General features: G+C 46.1%; 1 protein-coding gene across 1 annotated transcript; it reads left to right on the forward strand.

Annotated features, from left to right (window-relative positions):
- Positions 1-929: 929 nt before the first annotated feature.
- Positions 930-4333, forward strand: LOC101765226 (omega-hydroxypalmitate O-feruloyl transferase). The gene is made up of 3 exons (XM_004979271.3): positions 930-1074; positions 1213-1707; positions 3185-4333. Exons 1-3 carry the CDS (start codon positions 1072-1074, stop codon positions 4049-4051), a joined length of 1365 nt encoding a protein of 454 aa, XP_004979328.1. The 5' UTR covers positions 930-1071; the 3' UTR covers positions 4052-4333.
- The last annotated feature ends 18787 nt before the right edge of the window (positions 4334-23120 follow it).

The raw sequence follows: 23120 nt of genomic DNA on the forward strand, positions 1-23120 counted from the left end.
CAAAACGACTTATAATTTGGGATGGAGGGAGTAGTTGCGAAGCAGTTTTGTTGCATTGTAAATTTTTAAGACTAACACAATTTTCAAGAGGCTGTAGGATTTGCACAAATATCGTAATGGGTAAGGTATGGTGTACTTTTTACAAGCAAAGTTGAGTATAGGGTGGTGTTGTATTTTCTTTGTTGACAGAAGACTACACACTTTGTAGTTTGTACACACCCGGGCGTCAGCACAAGCTCTCTACTTGGTTTATTCGCACGGCCAATCCTTTTTTTTTCTTTTACCAACGGGACAACATGTTATGTAGAATGAAAAATTAAGCTTCTTCATTTTCATCCAGGTCCAGGAATTACTTGGTTAATTCCAGCCTTCATTACATTCCCGAGGGGAAAGAAAAAACTTTGGCAACTCGAGTGTTCCATTGATGCAATCATGAATTAATCGTGTGATGTACACAATTGTACTAATGCACCTTTGTAAACATAATTAAGTTCATAAAAATGCACCAAAGGCCATGTGTAACTGCATTTTTCGTTGCATGAGCAATTGCTTCCGGAACTGTTTGGAATGTAAAAAAAAGTCGATACAGACCCATTTAAACCCTGTCGGAATTCGCCTGTCTGAAGTTAAGAAGGATTTTACAGCGATCAGTACAGTTGCCATGGAAATCCTGCTGGTTTGTCAAGCGTGAATTATTTTACAATGGAGTCGTTAGTAGTACAAATAAACTAGGCTTTTTGTCATGTTGTATTTGGCTCAAAATATGGTTTGCTCTCCCTTTCACCAGATTCTCAGTTGGTACATAATCCCAGACAGAGCAACATTGGTAGTTATGCAACCCCTCCAACCCCAACCGTTTTGCATCAGCCCCTCCTACCCTGACACCTTCAAGCAAGCCACCGTTCCCCTTGCTATATAAACACTGCCCCCACAAACCCTCTAATCAAATCATCTCAAACCCCCATCCTCTCTTGTCTCTCCATCTCTCCGACACCCTCTTTCTCCCTCTAAACTCTCCTCTCTCTAGAACCATCACCAGTAGTTCTCTCTCTCCGACGCACATCGTCAACCATGGTGAGTGGCATGCCACTACATGATCAGCTTCAGCTTAGTTGCTCAAGATTATGTTGCTGCTGTACAGCAGTTGCTGATCAGCATGCATCATCTTTTGCAACCATTTTATTGACACCATGTTTTGGAATGTTGATGCAGGTTGTTGAGATGAAGGAGAACGGCGTGGCGGCGGCGGCGGACGCGGGCGAGAAGGTGGCGCAGCCGCAGCTGAACGTGAAGCGCGGCGAGCCGACGCTGGTGCCGCCGGCGGCGCCGACGCCGACTGGGGAGCAGTACTACCTCTCGAATCTGGACCAGAACATCGCCGTGATCGTGCAGACGGTGTACTGCTACAAGCCCTCACCCCCCGGCGATGGCAAGGACAAGGACGACGTGGCGACGGCGCTCCGCGACGCGCTGGCGCGCGTGCTGGTGCACTACCACCCGCTGGCGGGGCGGCTGGGGATCAGCCCGGAGATGAAGCTGACGGTGGAGCTCACCGCCGAGGGCGTCGTCTTCGTGGAGGGCGACGCCGACTGCGACCTCGCCGTCGTCGGCGACCTCACCAAGCCCGACCCCGCCGCGCTCGGCCAGCTCGTCTACTCCGTCCCCGGCGCCAAGCACATCCTCGAGATGCCCCCCATGACCGCGCAGGTACGTTTTACTCGTACGCACGCGACGCCATTAATTAACTGCTCCCTTGCACGCTTCCGGTTGGGTGTCCGGCGGCCGAGGCAGCCCGGCGCGAGTTGCCACCTATGGAGCCATGGCGTTAATGGCGAGATGCCGAGATGGGGTTGGGGACTTGGGAGAGAGATGGAAAGGTGGCTCGTGCACGTATCGATGCGTGCGCGCCCGCCCGTGCCACTTTTTACTGCGGCCGCGTGAACGTTCAGGAATGGGGTTGAAAGGTTGGCAGGGGGCATTGGAGGTTGAGGAGATGAATTTAATGAGATGCCGGTAGCATAGGAAACAGAACAACGGAAACGGGAAGTTTACTGGTCCAACCTTGGGACTTGGCCTAGCTTGGAGCACGGGCAAGTTTCTCGATTTGTCTACGTGAAATTACTACTGCGTCCAAAGAGGTGGTAACGTACTCTGGTCTTGTGAAAAGATTGGAACGGCTATTAGAAGCTTGTTTTAATTCTTTTGCTTCAAAAAGAGAGAATTTTTTTCATTAACATGAGTTGAGGAGGAAAGGTTAAGTTTTGTGCCGTATTCAAGTTGAATTAGTTTGAATTTGTCAGTATTTCAGTCAAGTCAGCCTGTTTAAATGTTTTCCTGACACTTGTACTAGTGTACTTGTCTGTGCATTACTCGTAGTACTCATATCCGGTCCACCACGTGCGAATTTCCTGCATGTGTTAGTGTTGGTTCAAAGAATTTGTCAATAATTTGTTTGATTTTCAATGTGGGTGGTTGTAGCACATTACCAACTAAAAGCTATAGTGCTGTACTACAGGATTGCATACTCTTTGGGGGTGTTTACTGTTAAGCCTCTGTTTGGTTTTCCTGTTGGAATGAGACAACTCCTGTTGGGAATGTTTTTCATTGTCAATAGTAGTTCTGTACTTGTTTAGATGTATTTAATTAATATTTGTTCAAAGATTCTGTCCATCATTAAAAAAAGATTTTGTGTCCATAGTTTGGTGATTTGTAGGTGGGGTGGTTACAGTAGGCTAGTAGAGTACCAGGTAAACGTTTGTACGTGCAACAAGATAGCAGGATCTACGATAGTAGTTGCATAAGCACTAAATGTGTTTTTGTGAAATGTTAGATCACCAACCTGTACCTACAATCAACAAACCACAGCACGTTGTCCTGCCACTGCCATGTCCCGCACAATGACACGATGATGAGTGATGTTGTCCTCACGTGCGGGGCCAAAGCTGACGTGGAAAATTAATCCATACATGACTACTAGTTCCATCAGCAACTCATATTTCAGATCAGACTCCGCATTAGCTTGGTTCCAATCACGCATAAGTAGTTCATCCGTCAAAAGTACAAGTAGAACTATTCAAAGTCGGCATAGCATATATCTGTTCCAAATTTGGCTCGAATTTGTCAGTAATTACTCCTGCAAGTTTGTTTTCTAACCACGGGTTCGAAATGATTGAACCATCCGCAGGTGACGAGGTTCAGCTGCGGCGGCTTCGCGCTGGGCCTGGCGATGAACCACTGCATGTTCGACGGCATCGGCGCCATGGAGTTCGTCAACTCGTGGGCCGAGACGGCGCGCGGCGCCGCCGAGCTCACCGTGCCGCCGTTCCTCGACCGCTCCCTCCTGAAGGCGCGCGACCCGCCGGCGCACACCTTCCCGCACCACGAGTTCGCCGAGATCCCCGACGTCTCCGACACGGCGGCGCTCTACGGCTCCCAGGAGCTCCTCTACCGCTCCTTCTGCTTCGACCCGGACCGCCTCGAGCGCGTCCGTGCGCTGGCGCTCGCCGGCGGCGACCTGGCCCGCTGCACCACCTTCGAGGCGCTCTCGGGCCTCGTGTGGCGCGCGCGCACCAGGGCCCTGGGCCTGGCCCCCGAGCAGCGCACCAAGCTGCTCTTCGCCGTCGACGGGCGGCGCCGCTTCGTGCCACCGCTGCCCCGTGGCTACTTCGGGAACGGCATCGTGCTGACGAACGCGATCGCCACCGCCGGCGAGCTGCTGTCGGCGCCGGTGTCGCGCGCGGCGGCGCTGGTGCAGGACGCGGTCCGGATGGTCACCGACGAGTACATGCGGTCGGCGGTGGACTACTTCGAGGCGACGAGGGCGCGGCCGTCGCTGGCGTCGACGCTGCTCATCACCACGTGGTCCAGGCTCGAGTTCCACGGCGCCGATTTCGGGTGGGGCGAGCCCGTCATGTCGGGCCCCGTCACGCTGCCGGAGAAGGAGGTCATCCTCTTCCTCGCCCACGGCAAGGAGAGGAAGAGCATCAACGTCCTGCTCGGCCTGCCGGCCACCGCCATGGACGCCTTCCAAGAGCTCATGGACGAGATATGATGGATTCTGCCGGTGATGACGACGAGCTCCGTGGCCGCGGCGGGAACGGCGGTTGGGACAGCGACAGACATGGGTGCTATACATACATACATATATATAAATGCAGGGTGCTTTTATGCTTAAGTTGCTCGGGGTTTATAGTATGGTTGTGTTGATTATGGTGCGTGTGTGTTGATATGCAATCTATGTTGGTGTTTACTGGATATATGAGAATTCATTATCAGCTGTAATGGTTTTTGTTTAATGAAAAATAGCAGCTGCCGTTGCTTTAATTTGCAAAAACTTCCGTCCAACGAAAATTAGGCTAATTGTTTTTCAATGGTTTTTCTTGTACATCTGTGTCTTTCTGCAACAGCCCAAATACCACAAGCATGACACGGATCATGTCATGCCGAAGAAAAAAAAACGTGTTGGCAGCCGGCACCGAATTCTGGACCTATTTGGTTTCACATGCTTATGCATAAGCAACTTAAAATAAACAAATAAGTTGCTTATGAAACCAATAACTCTTACTTATGGGGTTGCTTATTATCAGCAAATAAGGGCCTGTTTAGTTTCACATGCTTATGCATAAGCAACTTAAAATAAGCAAATAAGTTGCTTATAAAACCAATCACTCTTGCTTATGGGGTGCTTATTATAAGCAAATAAGCGACTCTTGGGTTGCTTATGGTTGCTTATGGGGACTATTCAATACACTTTACACCTCTTGCGCTCATTGAATGCTTGTTTGCCCTCCCTCCCTCTCTCTCAATGATTAAGGGCAAATATGACAATATCCACCTCATTCAATACTTATAAGCAAGGGTATCTAAATAGCTGAACTAAAAATAAGCAACTCCAAATAAGCAACTTTAAGTTCCTTATAATAAGCAACTCAAACCAAACAGACCCTAAGCAACTCTTGGGTTGCTTATGGTTGCTTATGGGGACTAAAAGATGCACTTTACACCTCTTGCCCTCATTGAATGCCTGGTTGCCCTCCCTCTCTCTCTCAATGATTAGGGGCAAACATGACAATATCCACCTCATTCAATGCTTATAAGCAAGGGTATCCAAACAGCTGAACTACAAATAAGTAACTCCAAATAAGCAACTTCAAGTTGCTTATAATAAGTAACTCAAACCAAACAGGCTCTCTGTATCACTTTCCCAAGGCCCCAATATGAGATGACTGAGGGGTCGTTTGGATCACGCATTATGTGAAAATCAGATTTCAGAAAACTCATTTTAAGCCAACAACCCTAAAAACGTTGTTGTTTGGATAGACCAACAAACTCGCATGCAGAGAAAATTGGATTCCCACGAAACCTGAATTTTAAGTTTTACCAAAAAACGAGTACTTGTTGTTTTTAACAAAAACTAGTTTTCCGTATCCTCATCTTGACAAGTTTTTTCCGGCCTCACGTTCGGAGTACAATGATAGAATCACCATTATTTGTGAAAGCTTCAGTTTATTTGGCGCAGCCAAACACGGCATTACTAACAAACGTTTCCAATTTTTTTACCTAAACAATGTTTAGAATTCTAAAAAACAAAGGCTAACCGAATAACAACTTAAAACCAGTTTTCCCAAAAAGCCTCTTAAAACCTGTTTTAGTAACACTAGTTCTATTTTTTAAGATCCAAACAACCACGGAGAGAGCAGAGGAGTACTCTGTTTCCTCTGCTACATCTGTGTCAAAACTCAAAACAGAGCATGCACATCTGAAAAACAGGAGCCAGAAATCAGAGCATGCACATCTTGAAAACAGGGAGCCGGAAAACAGAACACTCGTCTTGGTTCGTCGTGCCGCTGCCCCGCTCCTCGTCGTAGTGTTTGTCCTCCGACTCTCGACGTTTGAGCGAAGCAGATCAGCAAGCAGCTTAACATGGCAGCGGCAATGTCGGCAACGTGCTCAGCAGCAGGCATAGCCGCCGTGCTGTTGGCACCGGTCCTGTTCATGCCGCTGTTTTCGGCCGGCTTCCACAACGTGCAGAACCAGGACAACTTCATCGTCGCCATGTATGGCTGCTTCAATCGCTTGAGGGATGCTCCCAGGGTGTTCGATGAAATTAGAAAGGAGCGGAGGCGCGCCAGGGGGGCCTGGCCACGTCGCCCCGTCGCCGCGCGCCGCGCGATCGCCAGCGGACGGCGCCGATGCACCTATGCCTTTCCTGGACCGGTTGCGACCTCCATCGGTCAGGTCCCGCTCCCACCCCCGGCGCCGCCGTCGCGTCAATGCTCGGTCGTCACCGGAAAATCGACGTCGCCTTTCCCACGGCTCCATGCCTCTGTCTGCGGCGTCGTACCCTGCGGCGACGTGCGGGGTCTGGATAGCGGTATGGGTGGGTGCTATTAGGTGGCTAGCGTGTCGCAGATGACAACCGAGGACGGTGCTTGGGTTTTCTTTTCTCATCCATCAGCCCCCGGAAGTAACCAAAGAGATTGGAAGGGATGGGGAGCTCTCACCCGCGTGCCCCTGCTTGGCGGCGACGTGGAAGAAGACGTCAAGGTCGAGGCGGGAGCGGACGGTGGTGGCCTCGAGGTCATAGAGCGGGAGGAAGCGGCGGATGATCTCCTCGCCCCCGGCCTCCACGGCCACGTACAGCGTGGTCTCCCTAGCGTCCGTCTGCGCGCCGGCGAGCGCGGCCAGGGAGGTGCCTGAGGCTTCGGCGTCGGCCAGGAGCGCGCGGACGGCGGCCGCGTCGGCGAATCGGGCCGTGGCGAAGAGTGCAGTGGCAGAGCGGCGAATCGGGCCGCTGTCACTCTGCTTCCTGATGCCTTGATTTATTGGTGGTGGTGGACTCGGTTTGCTTTACATGAGTGCTCTGCTTCGTATTCCTTTTCTCCGTGGGATTATCACCAAGTGGGGCAGAAAGCGAGACGGCGAGGAGCCTTTTGAACGGACGCCCGATTGACGCGCATCGTGAGGCAATGGATTTGCTGTGCGTTGCCCGGGCGGAGAGACTGGGCCCGCGGCGACGGCACACAGTCGGCCCCGATGTGCTGACTATAGATGATGGACCGCTCGGCACTAGCCTAATTTGGTCCCGGCTCGACTAGGCCCGACACAATTAGGCTGAGGGTTTTTTCATGCCGGGTCGGACCGGCAAAACGTGACGAACTGCTGACCTAGGCTCGACACTATGGCCTTTGTATCGTGCTAGGCCGGCCCGCTAGCACGGTTGGCACTACTGTGCTAGTGCCGGCCCAAGCACTAGCAGCGGCGGCTGTGCCCTCCCCCTCCCCCGACGGCGGCAGTTGGTGCACTTCCTTGCCGACGCGGGGAAGGCCAGAAGGGGCGGCGCCTGGCGAGGAGTGAGGGCGGCTCGCGATGCTAGGGTGAGGAGGGGCGGCTGGCAAACGTCGCGGGGAGGGAAGGAGCAAGAAGTAGGCGGCGCCTGGGAATGAGTGAGGGTGGCTGGCGGCGCGGCGGGTGAGGATCGGCGGCCGACAGTGGCCGGCACACTTCCTTGCCGTCGTGGGGAGAAGAGGGGAGCAAGAAGGGGTAGCACTTGGGGAGGAGTGAGGGCGGCCTAGCGGCTGGCAATGCCGTGCTTGGGGAGGACTGGAGGAGCAAGGCCGAAGGGGTGGCCGGTGCTGTGGGCGGGGAGTAGCCGCCGCCGAGTGAGGGAAATGAGAAGAGAATGGAGAGAGTTAGGGTTTGGGAGAAAGCATGCCTTTAACATGCCGGTGGGATAGAGGAGGGGGAAGCAGACCTTTAACAAGCCGGTTAGTAGTCTAAGGCCTGCTAAGTTAACGGACCACCATCATGCCGGACAAAAATCGTGCCGGGCTTGGGACAACACTACGGGCCGGGGAGGTGGCCTAGGGGTACCGGGCCAGCCCGGGCACTACCCATACTTAACGGACCACCATCATGCCGGACAAAAATCGTGCCGGGCTTGGGACAACACTACGGGCCGGGGAGGTGGCCTAGGGGTACCGGGCCAGCCCGGGCACTATCCACTATGGGTTGGGCCATGCTAGTGTCGTGCTACGGGCCGCACAGCGGATCTGGCCCATTTGGGCATCTATAGTGCTGACAACGTATGGTGAGGGCTAGCGCCTCTTTCTACTCCTCCGCCCCGGCCTCCGGCCATCCTCGATGCCTGGTGTCACCGCTCGTCGAGGAACCAAGATGGTGTTACCGCCAGCGCTGCGAAAGGCGCACGTGGGTGCGACGAAGAAGACATGGACTTGCAAGCGTGGGCATCTCCCTCACGCACCCGTGCAACCTCCCATGGTGCAGAGCTCGCCGGCGAGTGACCCAGCAGGCATAGTGGATGACGATATGGACGACGCCCAGAAGGTGCTCGAGGAATTGCCTCCAAGGTAAGATGATCACTGAATAGTTAGTTTTTTCAGTTTTAGCAAGTAGCAACTGACGTTTGCTCCGTCCGTTTTCTGCTCGCAGAGAAGATCCTTCATGAATCCATGTTCTTGCTGTTACAAATTGCCATGGATTTGTGACTCACCAAAGAGCGGCACCTGACAAGGATGTATTGCACGGGGTGTGCTGCGCCACGGATAGAAACAAAAGCGAATTCTTTGGGGGCAACAGTTCGTTTGTGCTGTTGCCGGAGAAGCATGTACAACATTCCTTTCTATTACTTTCTGATTATCAGATTGAGTGACAAGAAAACTACTGTCAATGTCCTGTGTTATGTCCTTGCTGCTATTGGATGCATGTTCTTCAGCCATGGCTCGAGATGATGCGATCTCCACTTCATGTTGCTCATTGTTCTCAACTGCCATCCTGAAAAATCAACAACAACCAAGCTATATTTAAGGCCAGTACATAGTTTTGAAAATAGAGGTAATGCTCGCCTACTGCTACTGCCTCTTGCCAGCTTATCTGCTACCATACAAAGTCATTTTATTGAGAAGGCCATTCTTATGTTCTGAGATTATGTGTTGGAATACAAATCATGAAGGAAGTAGTGATTATCAACAAGTACTAAATGAAATTTTCTGGATTGGCATATTAAGAATTGAAGGTAAACAGGAATAATCTGCTTGCCTGACAAGCACTTCAACTTCAGCGAAGTGTTTTTTGCTGAGATCGTTTACAGCCGCATGTGACTTCTTCCATTGCTGAACAGCAGAGTCAACAGTAAACGCGCTGGGTACGTCAAAGTGCAGAAGATTGTTCAGATAATCCAATTTTCAATGGATGAAAGAATGAACAAAAAGGTCCATGTGATTGTTCAGACATACCACTCCTGCAACATGGTTTCCATGCGACACTGCTTAGCTGCAGAAGAGCTGGAGCCAACTTTGCAGTCATTCTCCGCCTGCTCTGCAAATATCTCCCACTTCCTCTTGGCATCTTTTGTGACGCACTCCATGGCTGATGTGTGTTCATCTAAAAAAGGCTACTCATGCATCCCCCCTTCTTGGTGCTGCAGGTATTACCCAAGAGATCAGCACAATTCCTGTATGTTTTGGCTTCTGCAATAATAGAGAAGAAGGTGCTTGCCCTTTTGACCTTCATTGTGGAAATATTATTGAAATTTGGATGGCACAAAATGATCTAACATATGTAAGAAACTGTTGTATACTAAACTTTTATAGTCCTTAGCATTCTTGCAAATATATGAATTATAGTTGTAGATATGCATAACTATCAATATGTGACTTGCAATAGTTGGTCAATTGCTCGGTTAATTTGTAGCCTAGTCTAGCAAGAACAGCTCTGTCTTTCATTAAGCTTTACAGTATCGTACTACCATGTAATTTATGGAGAAGGGGGCATACCGTTGACGAAGTTAGTTCCCACATCAGTAACAATTCTGTTTACACATTCCCCCCTTGAGAACCAATAGATCGACTTTGAGTCCTAGAATCTTCTCCGCTCATTTAATTAAATGTGTAACTATATTAGATTTTCAATTTCCAGTGTCACTGATGCCATATATGATCTGCATAAACTAGGGGTGCACATTCAGAACGAAATTGCTCTTGCTGCTTATTTACAAATTAAAAAAGCAAGTGAACATGTTAAATTCAGGTTAGTAGCTAGGGTGAAGTAATTTGATATTTCTTCCACTATTGGTTATATATCTCCTGCAGCTAAGATGTTCAATGATTTTGCCTTTAGCAAAGAGCTATGATGATTAAACAAAAGGCTTTTTGTTTGGTATGGAATAAAATCATGATAACTTGGATCCAACCTACTAAATAGCGGCCGCAATACCGGTAGCGGCCTATTGCCGCTATCGCTACTAGGTAGCGGTTGGGCTGTTGCGGTTTGGAACTTTGCGGCCGCAATTGCGCTATAGCGGGCCGCAATTGCGGTGGTAGCAAGCCGCAATAGCGTGGAACAAAAAAAAATCCTAATAACCTAGCCCACCCACACAGACTCCACCGGTGCACCCCATCGGCCATTCGGCCTCGCCATCTAGAACACGCCGCCACCCGTGTTAGTTGCCTGCTGCCACCGCCCTTCGCCGGCACCGCCGATTCACATGTAGTCTGGTACTCGAGCTCCTCCTGATCCTCATGGACCTTCGCCGTGTTACATTCTTAATTTAAGCATGTGAGACATCAGTTGTTTGTATGCAATTAAATATATATTTATACTTATTATTCATGATATATATAATTTAAATTATGTGAGATTATTAGGTGCCACTATTGGAACTTATCGTCCACAATATCGCCCGCTATCTGCAATCCGCTACCTCGACGTCAATCCGCTACCAACCCGCTATTCGCTATTTATTACCTTGCTTGGATCTATTAATAATATTTGATCCATATTGTTTGTTAGTTTCTGTATGTGGCATCTTTTATTATCACCTTTTTAGTAGAGTATATTTTAATTTACTTTTAGCATATGTCTAGAAAAATATTTACACTGCTCCCTTCAAAAAGAGTTTGCATGCTTGATAACTTATTTTGGTTGGACTTCGAGCTGCCTCTGATATGACCTGAATTTTTAGGATGTCCAATAATAAATCTAATGTGGACAAACAAAGTATCTATTTAGTTTATACTTTATATGTATCATGCAATTGCTCTTTTCATGTATTTTATTAAAACACTGAAAAAGGTTAAGGGAAAGTCAGGTGCACACCATATTCAGTTTAGATAGCAATAAGTGGTTTAATCATGGCTTACTTTTTTTAACGGAGCTGTGTTTCTTGCTCTTACTTAGCAAGAAGAAAATACAGAGGCATATATAAAGATAATCCATATAAAGGTGCCATGCAGGTGTAGATGACTGCAAGCAAATAAACGGATATGCCAATTTGCTGGTATTGTTTGATGGAAATCACACCTAACAAATAAGGCAAGGCAGAGAAATGATTTTTTAAATTTCACTTAAAGCGATCTAATAAAGCTGGGCCATGGGCATACACAAACATTCATAATAGTGTTATTCAAAACTAAACACTTTTTCTATCCTAAGGGTACAGTTCAATTTGAAGATGGAAAATACACTTTGATGCTAGGAAAGCCAAATCTAAAGTACTATTGTTGAAGATGGCCGAGATAACTAGAAACCTTTGTTTCTACCAAGATTCTTTACCAGATTGAAATTTCCATGCGAAAGAGGTAATGTTCTATTTTTTTCATTGTAGGCATGGCTTTTCCTTCCTAGAATCTCATAACACGGAAATATTATATTTGACTTAAATATAGTATGCATATGTTCATAATGGAGAAACATTATAGTACATTGAAAATTTCTTCCTATGTTTGATAAAATATCATTGCTCAGCAGGTGTGCCTTCCCGGGAATCATTTTGGAGAACAATTATTTCAAGGAATTGTGTGTTGGATGAAAAAAAAAATGCTCATAAAATATTGGTTGCTAGATGAAAATTTCTGAAACAATTCAGTCTCTCCTTTTCCCTCATATGTTTGCTAGATCCCGTGATTAAATTAACGAAAGCTCCATTATGTTGCTTCATACAACCTTTCTTTTCACATTGCTTTGTGTGGTTTGCAATTTCTATACGTGTGCCTCCTATACCAGTTGGATTTCTGCTGACAAACTTACCCATGTATTACTTCTTTCTAACAGCGACTACAAGGTTTGTCAGATGGTTCCTTGACAATGGGTATCCACACCACCATCTGAACTGAAGCTGTGTGAAGAAATACATCAGTTGTACAATGGGTATGTGAATAGGCTGTTTAACTAAATTTTATAGTTTTGTGGTTCAAATGTATGATGTTTTGATTTAAGCATAAGGACTCTTATTTTCCAGTATATATAAATCATCTTGCAGCAAGTGTTGAACTGCAGCAAGTGTTGAACTGTTGATACGTTTATTCCTAGCTGTAGTGCACTAGAGAAAAATGGTTATAAAAATTTAGTATGTAGTTTTGCAAAGCAGGTGCTTCTGTTACTTTTTACACTGTCTGCCCAGCCCAATCGCTGCAAGACACAATGCCTTGGATCTGATGTGCTTATGATATATGCATTTTCCTTCTCCTTTTCAACAACCATATGTGCACTGATGTTAATTTATTATGTAGTATTAGCTTTTTATCGCCCATATAAGATGATCCTTTGGTATTCTCATTTTGAGACCACAAACCGAAGCTGATCTACATAAGAAAGGGTGGAACAACACGCTAAAGAATGCATGTGTAGACCAGAATGCCAAGAATTACAATTTTCAGTAGTAATTATGAGTTGATGACTCAAAGGGTAGCTATATATGGGAATGAGAACAAAGCTGAGAAGAAGCTCTACATATAGATAGGGGGAGTGTACTCAAGAAATGTGTACTGAATTCTATTTATTTCTTATATAATACAGTTTGTGAAATTTAGGTTTCTTAGATGATTTTAGGAAGGCGAACCTACTGCAAATGAATTTCATAACATATTGGGATGCCCGATTCAGTGAATTGCTATCTGATCTTTATCTTTTCCTTTGAAAAATATTTAGCACATGGCCTTCATAAAATCAACTTTTGGAGATTTTTCTTCCCTAATCACCAGCTACCTTTCGTGACACGCATAATGATCAGGCGCATTCATCAAATAACGACGGTGCGCGGGTGCGCGCCCCAGCCACTAGTTCTCATTGGGAATGCCCGGTGACTAGAGCTCACGGTTCTCCCACGACGTGCGCTGCGCTCTGATCATCCTCCCACTGCCCACCTCCGCCTACCGCGATAGCGCCGACGTCCTAGCGCTGGGATGCGCCGTCCTCGCACATGCACATAGTGCAAGGGCCCCTCGGGCTCCCCTCTCCCTCCACACCCTGTCTTCCTCAGTATCTCCGGGCGACCACTGACTTTAGGTACGTGTCCTGCTGCAAATTGCCATGCCATATGGGGTCTTCCGGGGTGTCTAGAAAGTAGAAACGGAGCATTCGTGTTACACTGTTGACACTTACATGCAGATCAGGAGAAGGAACTTCCGGAGTGCTTACGCAGTTGCACTTCTACAGCAGTAATAAACAAGATTTGCGTACACAAGAATTCTACTGCACATGAACTGCGAGCTCTGATCTCATAATTTTTTTTAAAAAAAGAACTCACAATGACAATCTACCGTTAATTTATGACTGGGACAAGTGTCCTCTAAACGTCTATTTCCTCGCATCGCGATGTCTAGGATGACGTGGAAAAAGCAGGACACGTCCATTCATTTAAACCATAGTGCTAATGAGGTGGCTCATTTGTTGGCTAGGGAGGGTGAGCTCATTGCTTACTCAATCTTCCGACATTATATTCCTGGTTGCATCCACGATGTTGTAAACTCTGAAAGTTTGTGTTAATGAATGGGCTGACCTTGATCTCAAAAAGAAAAAGTAAGCTGTTCCTCCCACCTTTAAAAATAAAAAAACATTTAAGTCTCAAGTCGTCAAAAATTCTAAATGCATTTCCCTCCCTTTTCTCTTCTTATTAGCTGCTGACAATAAAATATCCCCATGTGTAGCAAGGTCAAAATATTGGTAAAAAATTCCTACCTCCTTTGGATTTACATTGCTGGTTAATGTGATGATGATCCATCAAGGTAGAAACAGCTACTACCTATGTTTAAAATAGTCAACTGTATCTAGCTTATTTGGATACTCCATTTCCTCTTAATTTATTTCTTTGTAAATGAGCCATCATGCTGCAGATTAGAAAGGGCCATTTTTTCAGTTTATATAATCTGAGTTTTGTACAAATTGCACAGGGGCAAGAACTCCAGACACATATATCGGTTCATCCACTACTAGAGAACTGACTTTAGATACCACCGCCTTTAGCCTCGGTTTAATTTCGGCCCGGAAGAAAAGGAGGTGCGCCACGATAGGCTGGAATAAGGTGCACCTTTACTCTCGGTTCTTTTTTTTTTGCAACCGGGACTACATGCCACCCTTTAACCTCGGTTAAATCGGCTACTTTCCGGGCACTGACGGCGCCACCCTTTACCCCCGGTTGGAGCCACCAACCGGGACAAAAGATCCAACCTTTTGTCCCGGTTAGAGTTACCAACCGGGATAAACATTTTACTCCCAGTTGGTAATTCCAACCGGGACAAAAGGTTGAAGCTTTTGTCCCGGTTGGCGTTACCAACCGGGAGTAACCACCAACCGGGACAAAAGCTCTAATCTTTTGTCCCGGTTGGATTTACCAACCGGGATAAATTTTATCTACAAGTACCCTTTCTTCCTCCTCCACTCCTCTAGCCCGAGCCACTCCACTCCACAAAGACAGAGAAGCTCATCCTCTCCATGGCGTCGAAGCAAGGCTAGGGGAGGTGCTGCTGAAATTTTTTTTCCTCATTTCCGTGGGGATTTCACCCATCCAAAGTGTTGTGAAGGTTAGCCACTTTATGCTCCGTTCATTTATTGTTGTTAAGCTTTGTTTTATACTTTAGAGAGGGAGAAAAATTAGTTTGTTTGTTGTTAAGCATGTAGAGGATTTGTATTTATACATGTTTTTGAGCTACAATTTGATGGATAGTTTGAATGTGAGGGAGAATGGACAGTAAATGTGAGGTATAATTGAGATTATTTCAATTTTATGTATTAGGAAAAATTAGAGTAAATTGTTTTTAATATTTATAAATTAGACATATAAATTGTAGGTGTAATTTCATACTTTAGTACTTTTCAGATAGAGGTATGGAATTAGCCATTTTTAGAATAAGTACATTATGTGGGAAATATTGAATTTTTTAATAGTTTAGTTATTTGTAAATTAAATATGAGCTAAATAATTTGTGGTACATAGAGATGGCTTCTGATGCTGGAGGTAGTGGTGATGGTGGGGGAGATCGTCGTTCCTCTCGCGGCAAAGGGAAAACCATAGTTGGCCCTCACGATAAGTCGAAGAAAATGAGTGCGTGGGAGAAAGCAAAGCTTCGTTATTTGCAAAGATGTCATGAAGATGCTGCTGCGGCGGGTCAGGAACCTCCTTTTGGTGGTCGTTATGCTCCACCGCCAGTCCCCGGTGTTCCACTTATAAGTACTACCATTGCAGGAGGTACAAATAAACCAAATGATGAGGCTGCATCATCGAAACCTTCGTCTTTGCTTCCCAAGGATGCTTGAAGTCCTTCTAGATAGTACTTAGTGGATGGTTTGTTCTAGTGTATCATGTTGTTGTTGCTCTCAAGTTTAAATTTGTGTATTTCTATGTAAACTTTCAGCAATATTTGAGTTTGTCGTAGTGTATTATGTTGTTTGCTTCTGAAATTTTAATTTGTGTATTTCTATCTAAAATTTTAGCAATGTGATGGATTGTTTTATTTCTATCTAAAATTCTAATACAATCATGAAATTCCAGGGCTACGAGATAAATAGTTATACATTTTACACGAGAGTCCAAGACCATAAAAGCACGAATCAGAATAGTGGTGTCCGCATAGAAGAGAGTTATACTTTCCGAATAAATAGTTATACATTTTACACGGTGAAGAGGATGATGATGATGACAACATTCCGGACTGCGCTATAATTCAAACTTGTTGTAAATATAATTGCTAATTAAATATATTTTTGCATGTTTGAAATACGTTAAGTTTTAATTTTTGCTTCATGAAATCCAGCGAAACCCGGTGAGATCCGATGCCTACAAGTTCCACCCGGCGAGAATAAATTTGCAAATAGAAGCAAAAAGAAATAGTATAGAATTTATGACTAGTTAAAACTTATTGTAAACAAACTTGCTAATTTAATATATTTTTGCATGTTTGAAATATGTAAATTTCTTATTTTTCGCTTCCTGAAATCCAGTGAAAACATAAATGGAATAAATTTCCAAATAGAAGCAAAAAGAAATAGTATAGAATCTATGACTAGTTAAAACTTATTGTAAACAAACTTGCTAATTTAATATATTTTTGCATGTTTGAAATATGTAAATATCTTATTTTTTTTCATCTTGAAATCCAATGAAAATATAAATCGAATAAATTTCCAGAAACCAGTCGGGAGATGAAAAATAGGAGACGGCTCCCATTTATCCCGGTTATAAAAGCAGAACCGGGATAAAAGGGACTTTTTGATTCCTGCCTAGAAGTACCCATTTATCCCGGTTGATCATAAACCGAGATAAAGGGGGGGGGGGTTTATCGCGGGTGATCATAAACCGAGATAAAAGGCCCCCCTTTTATCTCGGTTTGTATTAGGAACCGGGGTTAAATGTCCTTTAATCCCGGTTGCAGTTACAAATCGGGATAAAAGGGGGTCCTGTATAAAAGTTATAGCATCTTCTACACTCCCGCGCCCAACACTTAGCGAATTTTTCACTCGTCGTCCTCATCCCGCCCGTCGCCTGCCTCCGCCGTCGCCGCTCCCCGTCACCGGCGGCGGCGCATCCTATTCGCCGGCCTCCTCCGTCTCCATCGCTGCTGCCACCATCTTCGCCAGCAATCATCGCCGACCTCCTCCTCTGTCCCTGCCGCCGCCGGCGTGTCCATCCCCGTCTCCGCGACCTATGCGCGTGCCCCTCATCGCGCACCGGCGGCACCTCCTCCTCGTCGTCGTAGCCGTCCCTGTCGTCGCGACCGCCGACCGCCTCCCCCGTCGTCGCCGCGCGTCCTCATCGCCGATGCACCCACCTTCAACTCCGGCCGTCCCGCCGGCCCGAATTAATTTTAGAAATTTGGTAGATTACTTCTAATTTTTTTGGAATATAGTTGTATACTGCTAATTAATGCTTAGAAATTAATTGAACTTTGGTAGACATGTTTACAAATTTTTGTTGAAATGCTTAAAATTAGTTGAAATTTAGTACAATTTGTATATTACATTTTGTATGTTACAATTTGTATATTACATTTTGTATGTTACATTTTTTACATTACATTTTGCATAGTACATTTTGTATGTTACATTTTTTATATTACATTTTTCATAATACATTTTGTATGTTAAATTTTGTACATTACATTTTGCATTTTGCATAGTATATTTTGTATATTATATTTTGTATATTACATTTTGTATGTTACATTTTGTATTGAAATATAGTACATTTTGTATATTTCAAAAAAATTTGTTGAAATGAATTTTTTCATGGTTGTTCTATATATGATTTCATGTACAAAGTAGTTGAGATCGATGGTAGACGACAAGTCCAGAAGGTATCTAATGGAGCGGATTATTGCTGGTGATAGTAGTTCCAACCTTCCCATAGCGTACACTGATGAAGAGGGTAGCCAGGCAGACTTGTTTCTCAACCTGTCTGCCGAAGGCAAAGAAGAGCCTGATGTCGGTGTTTTAGACCGGCAACCCGCCTAGGGGGTACCCTAGGTGGTCTTTTGTGCGGTAAGGATCGTCGAGAATCAAGGAATCTATGGTGACGCAAGGAACACGATTTAGACAGGTTCGGGCCGCTAGATCACGTGATACCCTACGTCCTGTATGTTAGTTTGTATTGATCTTGGATGAACTGGAGTTGTTCTTGTTTGAGGGGGGTCCCTGCCCACCCTTATATACACGGGAGGGCAGGGTTACAAGTCTGAGTCCTAGCCGAGTACAATTATAGAGTCCTACTCGGTATGGCCCGAGTAGTTTTCCATACACATACTTGACTAGTCTGAGTGGGATACGCCTATCCCTTGTCCTGATCGTATCCGAGTACGCCCCTTAGTGGGCCGTCCAAGGTCTACTCGTGGGCCTGGGGTGCATGCCCGACAAGCCCCCGAGTACTTTGTAGTCGTGCGCCACAGTCTTGGGTACTGCGGGCACTATCCGAGTAGTTCGTCGTAGAGGTTGCGGACCGAAGTGCTCGAGTACTGTCACGTGGTTGGAAGGTACTCTTCTTGTTCCTTCGAGTTGTTTCTGTTTCGAGAATTTTTATATGGTAGTGCGATGTCAATCGCACTCCATATGGAGTAGCCCCCGAGCCTTAGATTGAGTCGAAGAGTCAGGCTTAGGGTCAAGCCTGCCTTTTTGCCTGTTCTACCCTTGAAGATCTTGAAAAAAATAAAAAACTAACCATCGGGTACGGTACCCGCAGCCCCCGAGCACTTAGGCGATCTCTATCGTTGAAGTGCTTAGCAATCCGTTGAAAAGAGTAGCTGTTGGGTGTTTAAGGCAATTAATCCGCTTAAAATCCGTCCGTTGCATAACTGACGCTTGGAATCCAGAGATGGCGGAGATAAAACTGGAGGGCCCCCTTTCGATTAGGTTTATGCCCTGCTGTAATCAGATCTGTTTTTCTTCCTTCCCTGCGCCTCTGCTCCGCATTTGCGCTGTCGCAATTGCCAAGTGCCACTGCCGCCATTGCTCCCCCTTGAGAGAGATCCGAGAGTGAGTGCCTTTTGCTGAGGTTGAAATCGGCGGATGCGCACCAAGAAGATGGGCAAGAAACCTGAGAAGATCCAGGGCAAGGCTCCAGCGGCGGGCAAGGTGAAGTCCAAGAAGGGGAAGGAACTGGTGCTGCCGGTGCCGATGGTGGGGCCGACGAATCAGACTGCGCCGCCACTGCCTGAAGTGACATGGCAGCATTCGGTGATGAAGGAGGAGGCCGTGCAAGCGCTAGTCGATGCCAAGCTTCTGCAAACGAAGGAAATACTTGAGTGGCGCCCAGCTTTTCCAAATGCGTGGCAATTTGAGGAACATCCAGGCGAGACAGTGATGCTCGCACACTTTGTTGAAAGGGGGTTGGCAGTGCCCACCTCTGACTTTTTTAGAGGTATCCTCGAGTACTATAAGCTTCAACTTGTTCATTTGAACCCCAATGGTGTACTGCATATGTCCATTTTCGTACACCTCTGCAAAGTTTATTTGGGAGTTCCTCCAAGCCTCGAGTTGTTTAGGAAGTTGTTCCGCTGTAAGCCTCAGCCAAGTGCCCAAAGGACAGAAGTCTTTGGAGGCCCCAGGTTCCAACTCAGGAACTCGGGTGCATATATTGAGTATAACTTGACTGACTCCCATGGGGAGTGGAAGAAAAGGTGGTTCTACATTGGGAACCATGATCCTCGCTTGCCTGTGGTGACTGGTCACGCGCCGAAGCATGCAAAAAACTGGGTGAGCAAACCCGAAGACACCCCGGAACTTGACCACTTGATGTAGCAGATTACCGAGTTGAACACACTCGATCTTACTAGGATTAATGTGGCGGCCAGTTTTCTAAAGAGAAGAGTCCAACCGCTTCAGAAACGTGCTCACTCAGGAAGTGAATACACAGGTCTTAATGATCCATCGCGTATGTCCGATAAGGATATATCCGATGATGATGTAGAGGCGCTGCTGGCTAAGTTCTTCAGGAACTATCAGGGAGTACCAGTGATCCCTGCTGCTCTTCGACAGTATGATGCCTAGTATGAGCTAGAATGATGGAGGTATGCCCTAGAGGCAATCATAGAGATGATGATATTCCATTTGTATCCATGATTTGTATATTGTGTTCATTGAATATCCATTAAAGGCTACTTGAATTGATTTGCAATTATGTGAATTGTATGTGAAACTCTTTACTTGTGTGGTTATTCTAAAGTTGTCCCTAGTCGGAGCTCATGTGAGGACACACATGAATATTAGACTAGCACATGTATTAGTTGATGACTATGTTTCACAAGTCATGGATATGGAGATGTTGAACTAATAATGTGGACACATGTGGAGACATGTGCTAGGACTGACCCAACACGAGAAGTAGTTCTCTCTTTAAACAACATATACGCTTTATCCTTAGACCTGAGATTGTCGCATGTATTCTAGATGTGGATCGACCTACTTAGGGGCTATCAAACGCTACGCCGTAATAGGGTAGTTATAAAGGTAGCTTTCGGGTTTGTCAAGAAGCATGCTATGAGACATGGTCAATCAAGATGGGATTTGCCCCTCTCTGATTGAGAGTGATATCTCTGGGCCCCTCGAGTGATCGGATCCGAAAATGCATGACCATGCTACATACGGTTAAGAGTTAACCTACAAAGGGATTTCGAATCACAGGATCGAGAAAGAGCGGTCGGCTTGAAGCTAGACCAAATATCGTGAGGCAAAGGGAATAGCATGTATATTATGTTGTGATGGTTCATCTGATATGATCTTCGTGTGCGTATAGGAGTTGGCACGTTTTGCTAGAGGCCGCTACCAACTATTGGGCCGAGTAGGAGTACTCGGGCCATGTCTATACGTATCCGAATCCATAGGGTCACACACTTAAGGGGCTGGAAGCCCAATTCGGATCTGATCCGAGTTGGATTAGGCTTATAAGTACTAATGGGCCTCGGACCCAGAGGCCTGTTGGGAACCTCTATAAATAGAGGGGTGGGGGCGCCTTAGGGTTTACACTTTTTTTTGGCGAAACACACCTGCCGCGCCTCCCACGCCCTCGCCTGTTGCAACTCGCGGATCTAGCAGTCCGGCTTGCGACGCTTCCTTCCTGCACGTGTGGATACCTTGGAGGTGTTGCGCCTGCAGCACTTGGACGAGCCGCCGACGAGCCACGACGAGCCGCGACACGGGAGGCGATCTTGCTGCGCGTGGACGAGCTGCTGAGGAGCTGCTGGACGTTGACGTGATCGACTACGTACGACTATGTTGATCGACTACGTACGACTACGTGATCGTCTTCACTGCATCGACGCATATCTACATCTTCCGTACCAGTAGTGCGTCGAGTGGTAATCCCGTGATCCTTATACGACAGTTCTTCCTGGTTTTACGCGGTAGAAATTTTGATTTGCGCTAGCGTAGCCTACCTCGTATCCCAACAGTGGTATCAGAGCCGTAGCTGCTTAGTTTTGGATTCGAGATGTGTGCATATGGAGATATGCGAGTTTTCCGTTTGATCTATGTCCTGGTTTCGTGCCCTTGCTGCAATGGTAGTGTAACGACATACTCCTACCGGTTGGTTTCCGCCATCGGAGTTAAGTAATACACGTAAATCCAGTTGCAGTGAGCGAAGATCAATATGATTGGTCGAATCGAAATCCAGGGTCATACGCCAGGCGCATTAGATGTGCAATAGTAGATGAGATCTACTACCGGGGTCGGGATTTTTGCCGTATGCGTATGCTTCGGTAAATCAGCCGTAACTTTTCGGTACGATCTCGGATCGGGGCGAATTTGATATGAAAATTGATCTACAGAAAAAGTTACACATGAAATTCAATTGCTTTGCCATTTTTGGCGAAATTAGATTTCCCAAATTCGGCTTGGAAGATGGAGTTTCGGGCATCCGAAGTTTGGAACGTTAGGACGCTTAACTCTGTTTTACAGGATGTATGTATCTTGTGATCAGTATGGCCCCTTGTGTATGTGATGCATGTGTGTAACTCATTCGTGACCTGCGTGTCGCGCGTACGGCAACACGACAGGAGCCATATGTGTTGTCCCTTTATTGTATTTAATGGTCTGCGTACCAATCTGTGATGATCCAAGCAACTATGTAATCTTCATTACTAGCTTCTTTACTAGCTATTAGGCGTAATAGCATGTTCTGGTTCTTGGAGGACTCATCACCAGGAGGATGGCGCACATGGAACATGGAGATGGAGATCACCATGGTGAACAGGTTCTATGGAGATGGGGATCACCATATGAAAACGGGCCATACTATGTCAGAACTGTGTGAATGCTATTCTGTTTATGTTTTACTTTCTGCATGCTGTGATGTTAGAAGTAGAACGATCCCTCACAAAGTTTAAGTTAGTATGCCCTCCCAACTAAAACTTGCACCGTCCCATGTCTTGTACAATTAGTGGTGGGTCTACGAAATTAGGGTGCCACTAGTTTTCCTTGACTAGACGGGTTTGTGTCGGACACTTACACGCATAAGGAGTTGACTACGACGAGACCTTCTCGCCCGTAGTGATGCTTAAGTCCATTCGGATTATTCTAGCTATAGCTGCATATTTCGATTATGAGATATGGCAGATGGATGTCAAGACAGCTTTCCTGAATGGAAACCTAGCTGAGGACGTGTATATGATACAGCCCGAGGGTTTTGTCGATCCGAAAAATGCTGGAAAGGTATGCAAGCTTCAGAGATCCATTTATGGATTGAAGCAAGCATCTAGGAGTTGGAACATTCGTTTTGATGAAGTGGTCAAAGGGTTTGACTTCACCAAGAACGAAGAAGAGTCTTGTGTTTATAAGAAGGTTAGTGGGAGCTCTGTAGTATTTCTAATCTTATATGTGGATGACATATTACTGATTGGAAATAACATTCCTATGCTTGAGTCCGTAAAGACTTCACTGAAAAATAGTTTTTCGATGAATGACTTAGGGGAAGCGGCATATATTCTGGGCATTAAGATCTATAGAGATAGATCAAGAAGGCTTATAGGTTTAAGCCAAGATACTTACATTGACAAAGTGTTGAAGCGGTTCAGCATGGAAGAGGCAAAGAAAGGGTTCTTGCCTATGTCACATTGCATACATCTCTGCAAGACTCAGTGTCCTTCGACTGCTGATGAGCGGGATCGCATGAGTAGAGTGCCATATGCCTCGGCTATTGGATCTATCATGTATGCAATGATAAGTACTCGCCAGATGTTTCATATACGCTAAGTATGACAAGCAGACACCAGTCTGATCTAGGTGAGAGTCACTGGACAGCGGTGAAAAACATTCTTAAGTACTTGAGAAGGACTAAAGATATGTTCCTCGTCTATGGAGGTGAGGAGGAGCTCATTGTAATAGGTTACACCGATGCTAGTTTC

Source organism: Setaria italica, chromosome VIII (assembly GCF_000263155.2).
Source record: "Setaria italica strain Yugu1 chromosome VIII, Setaria_italica_v2.0, whole genome shotgun sequence".
In the NCBI taxonomy this organism is placed as follows: domain Eukaryota; kingdom Viridiplantae; phylum Streptophyta; class Magnoliopsida; order Poales; family Poaceae; genus Setaria; species Setaria italica.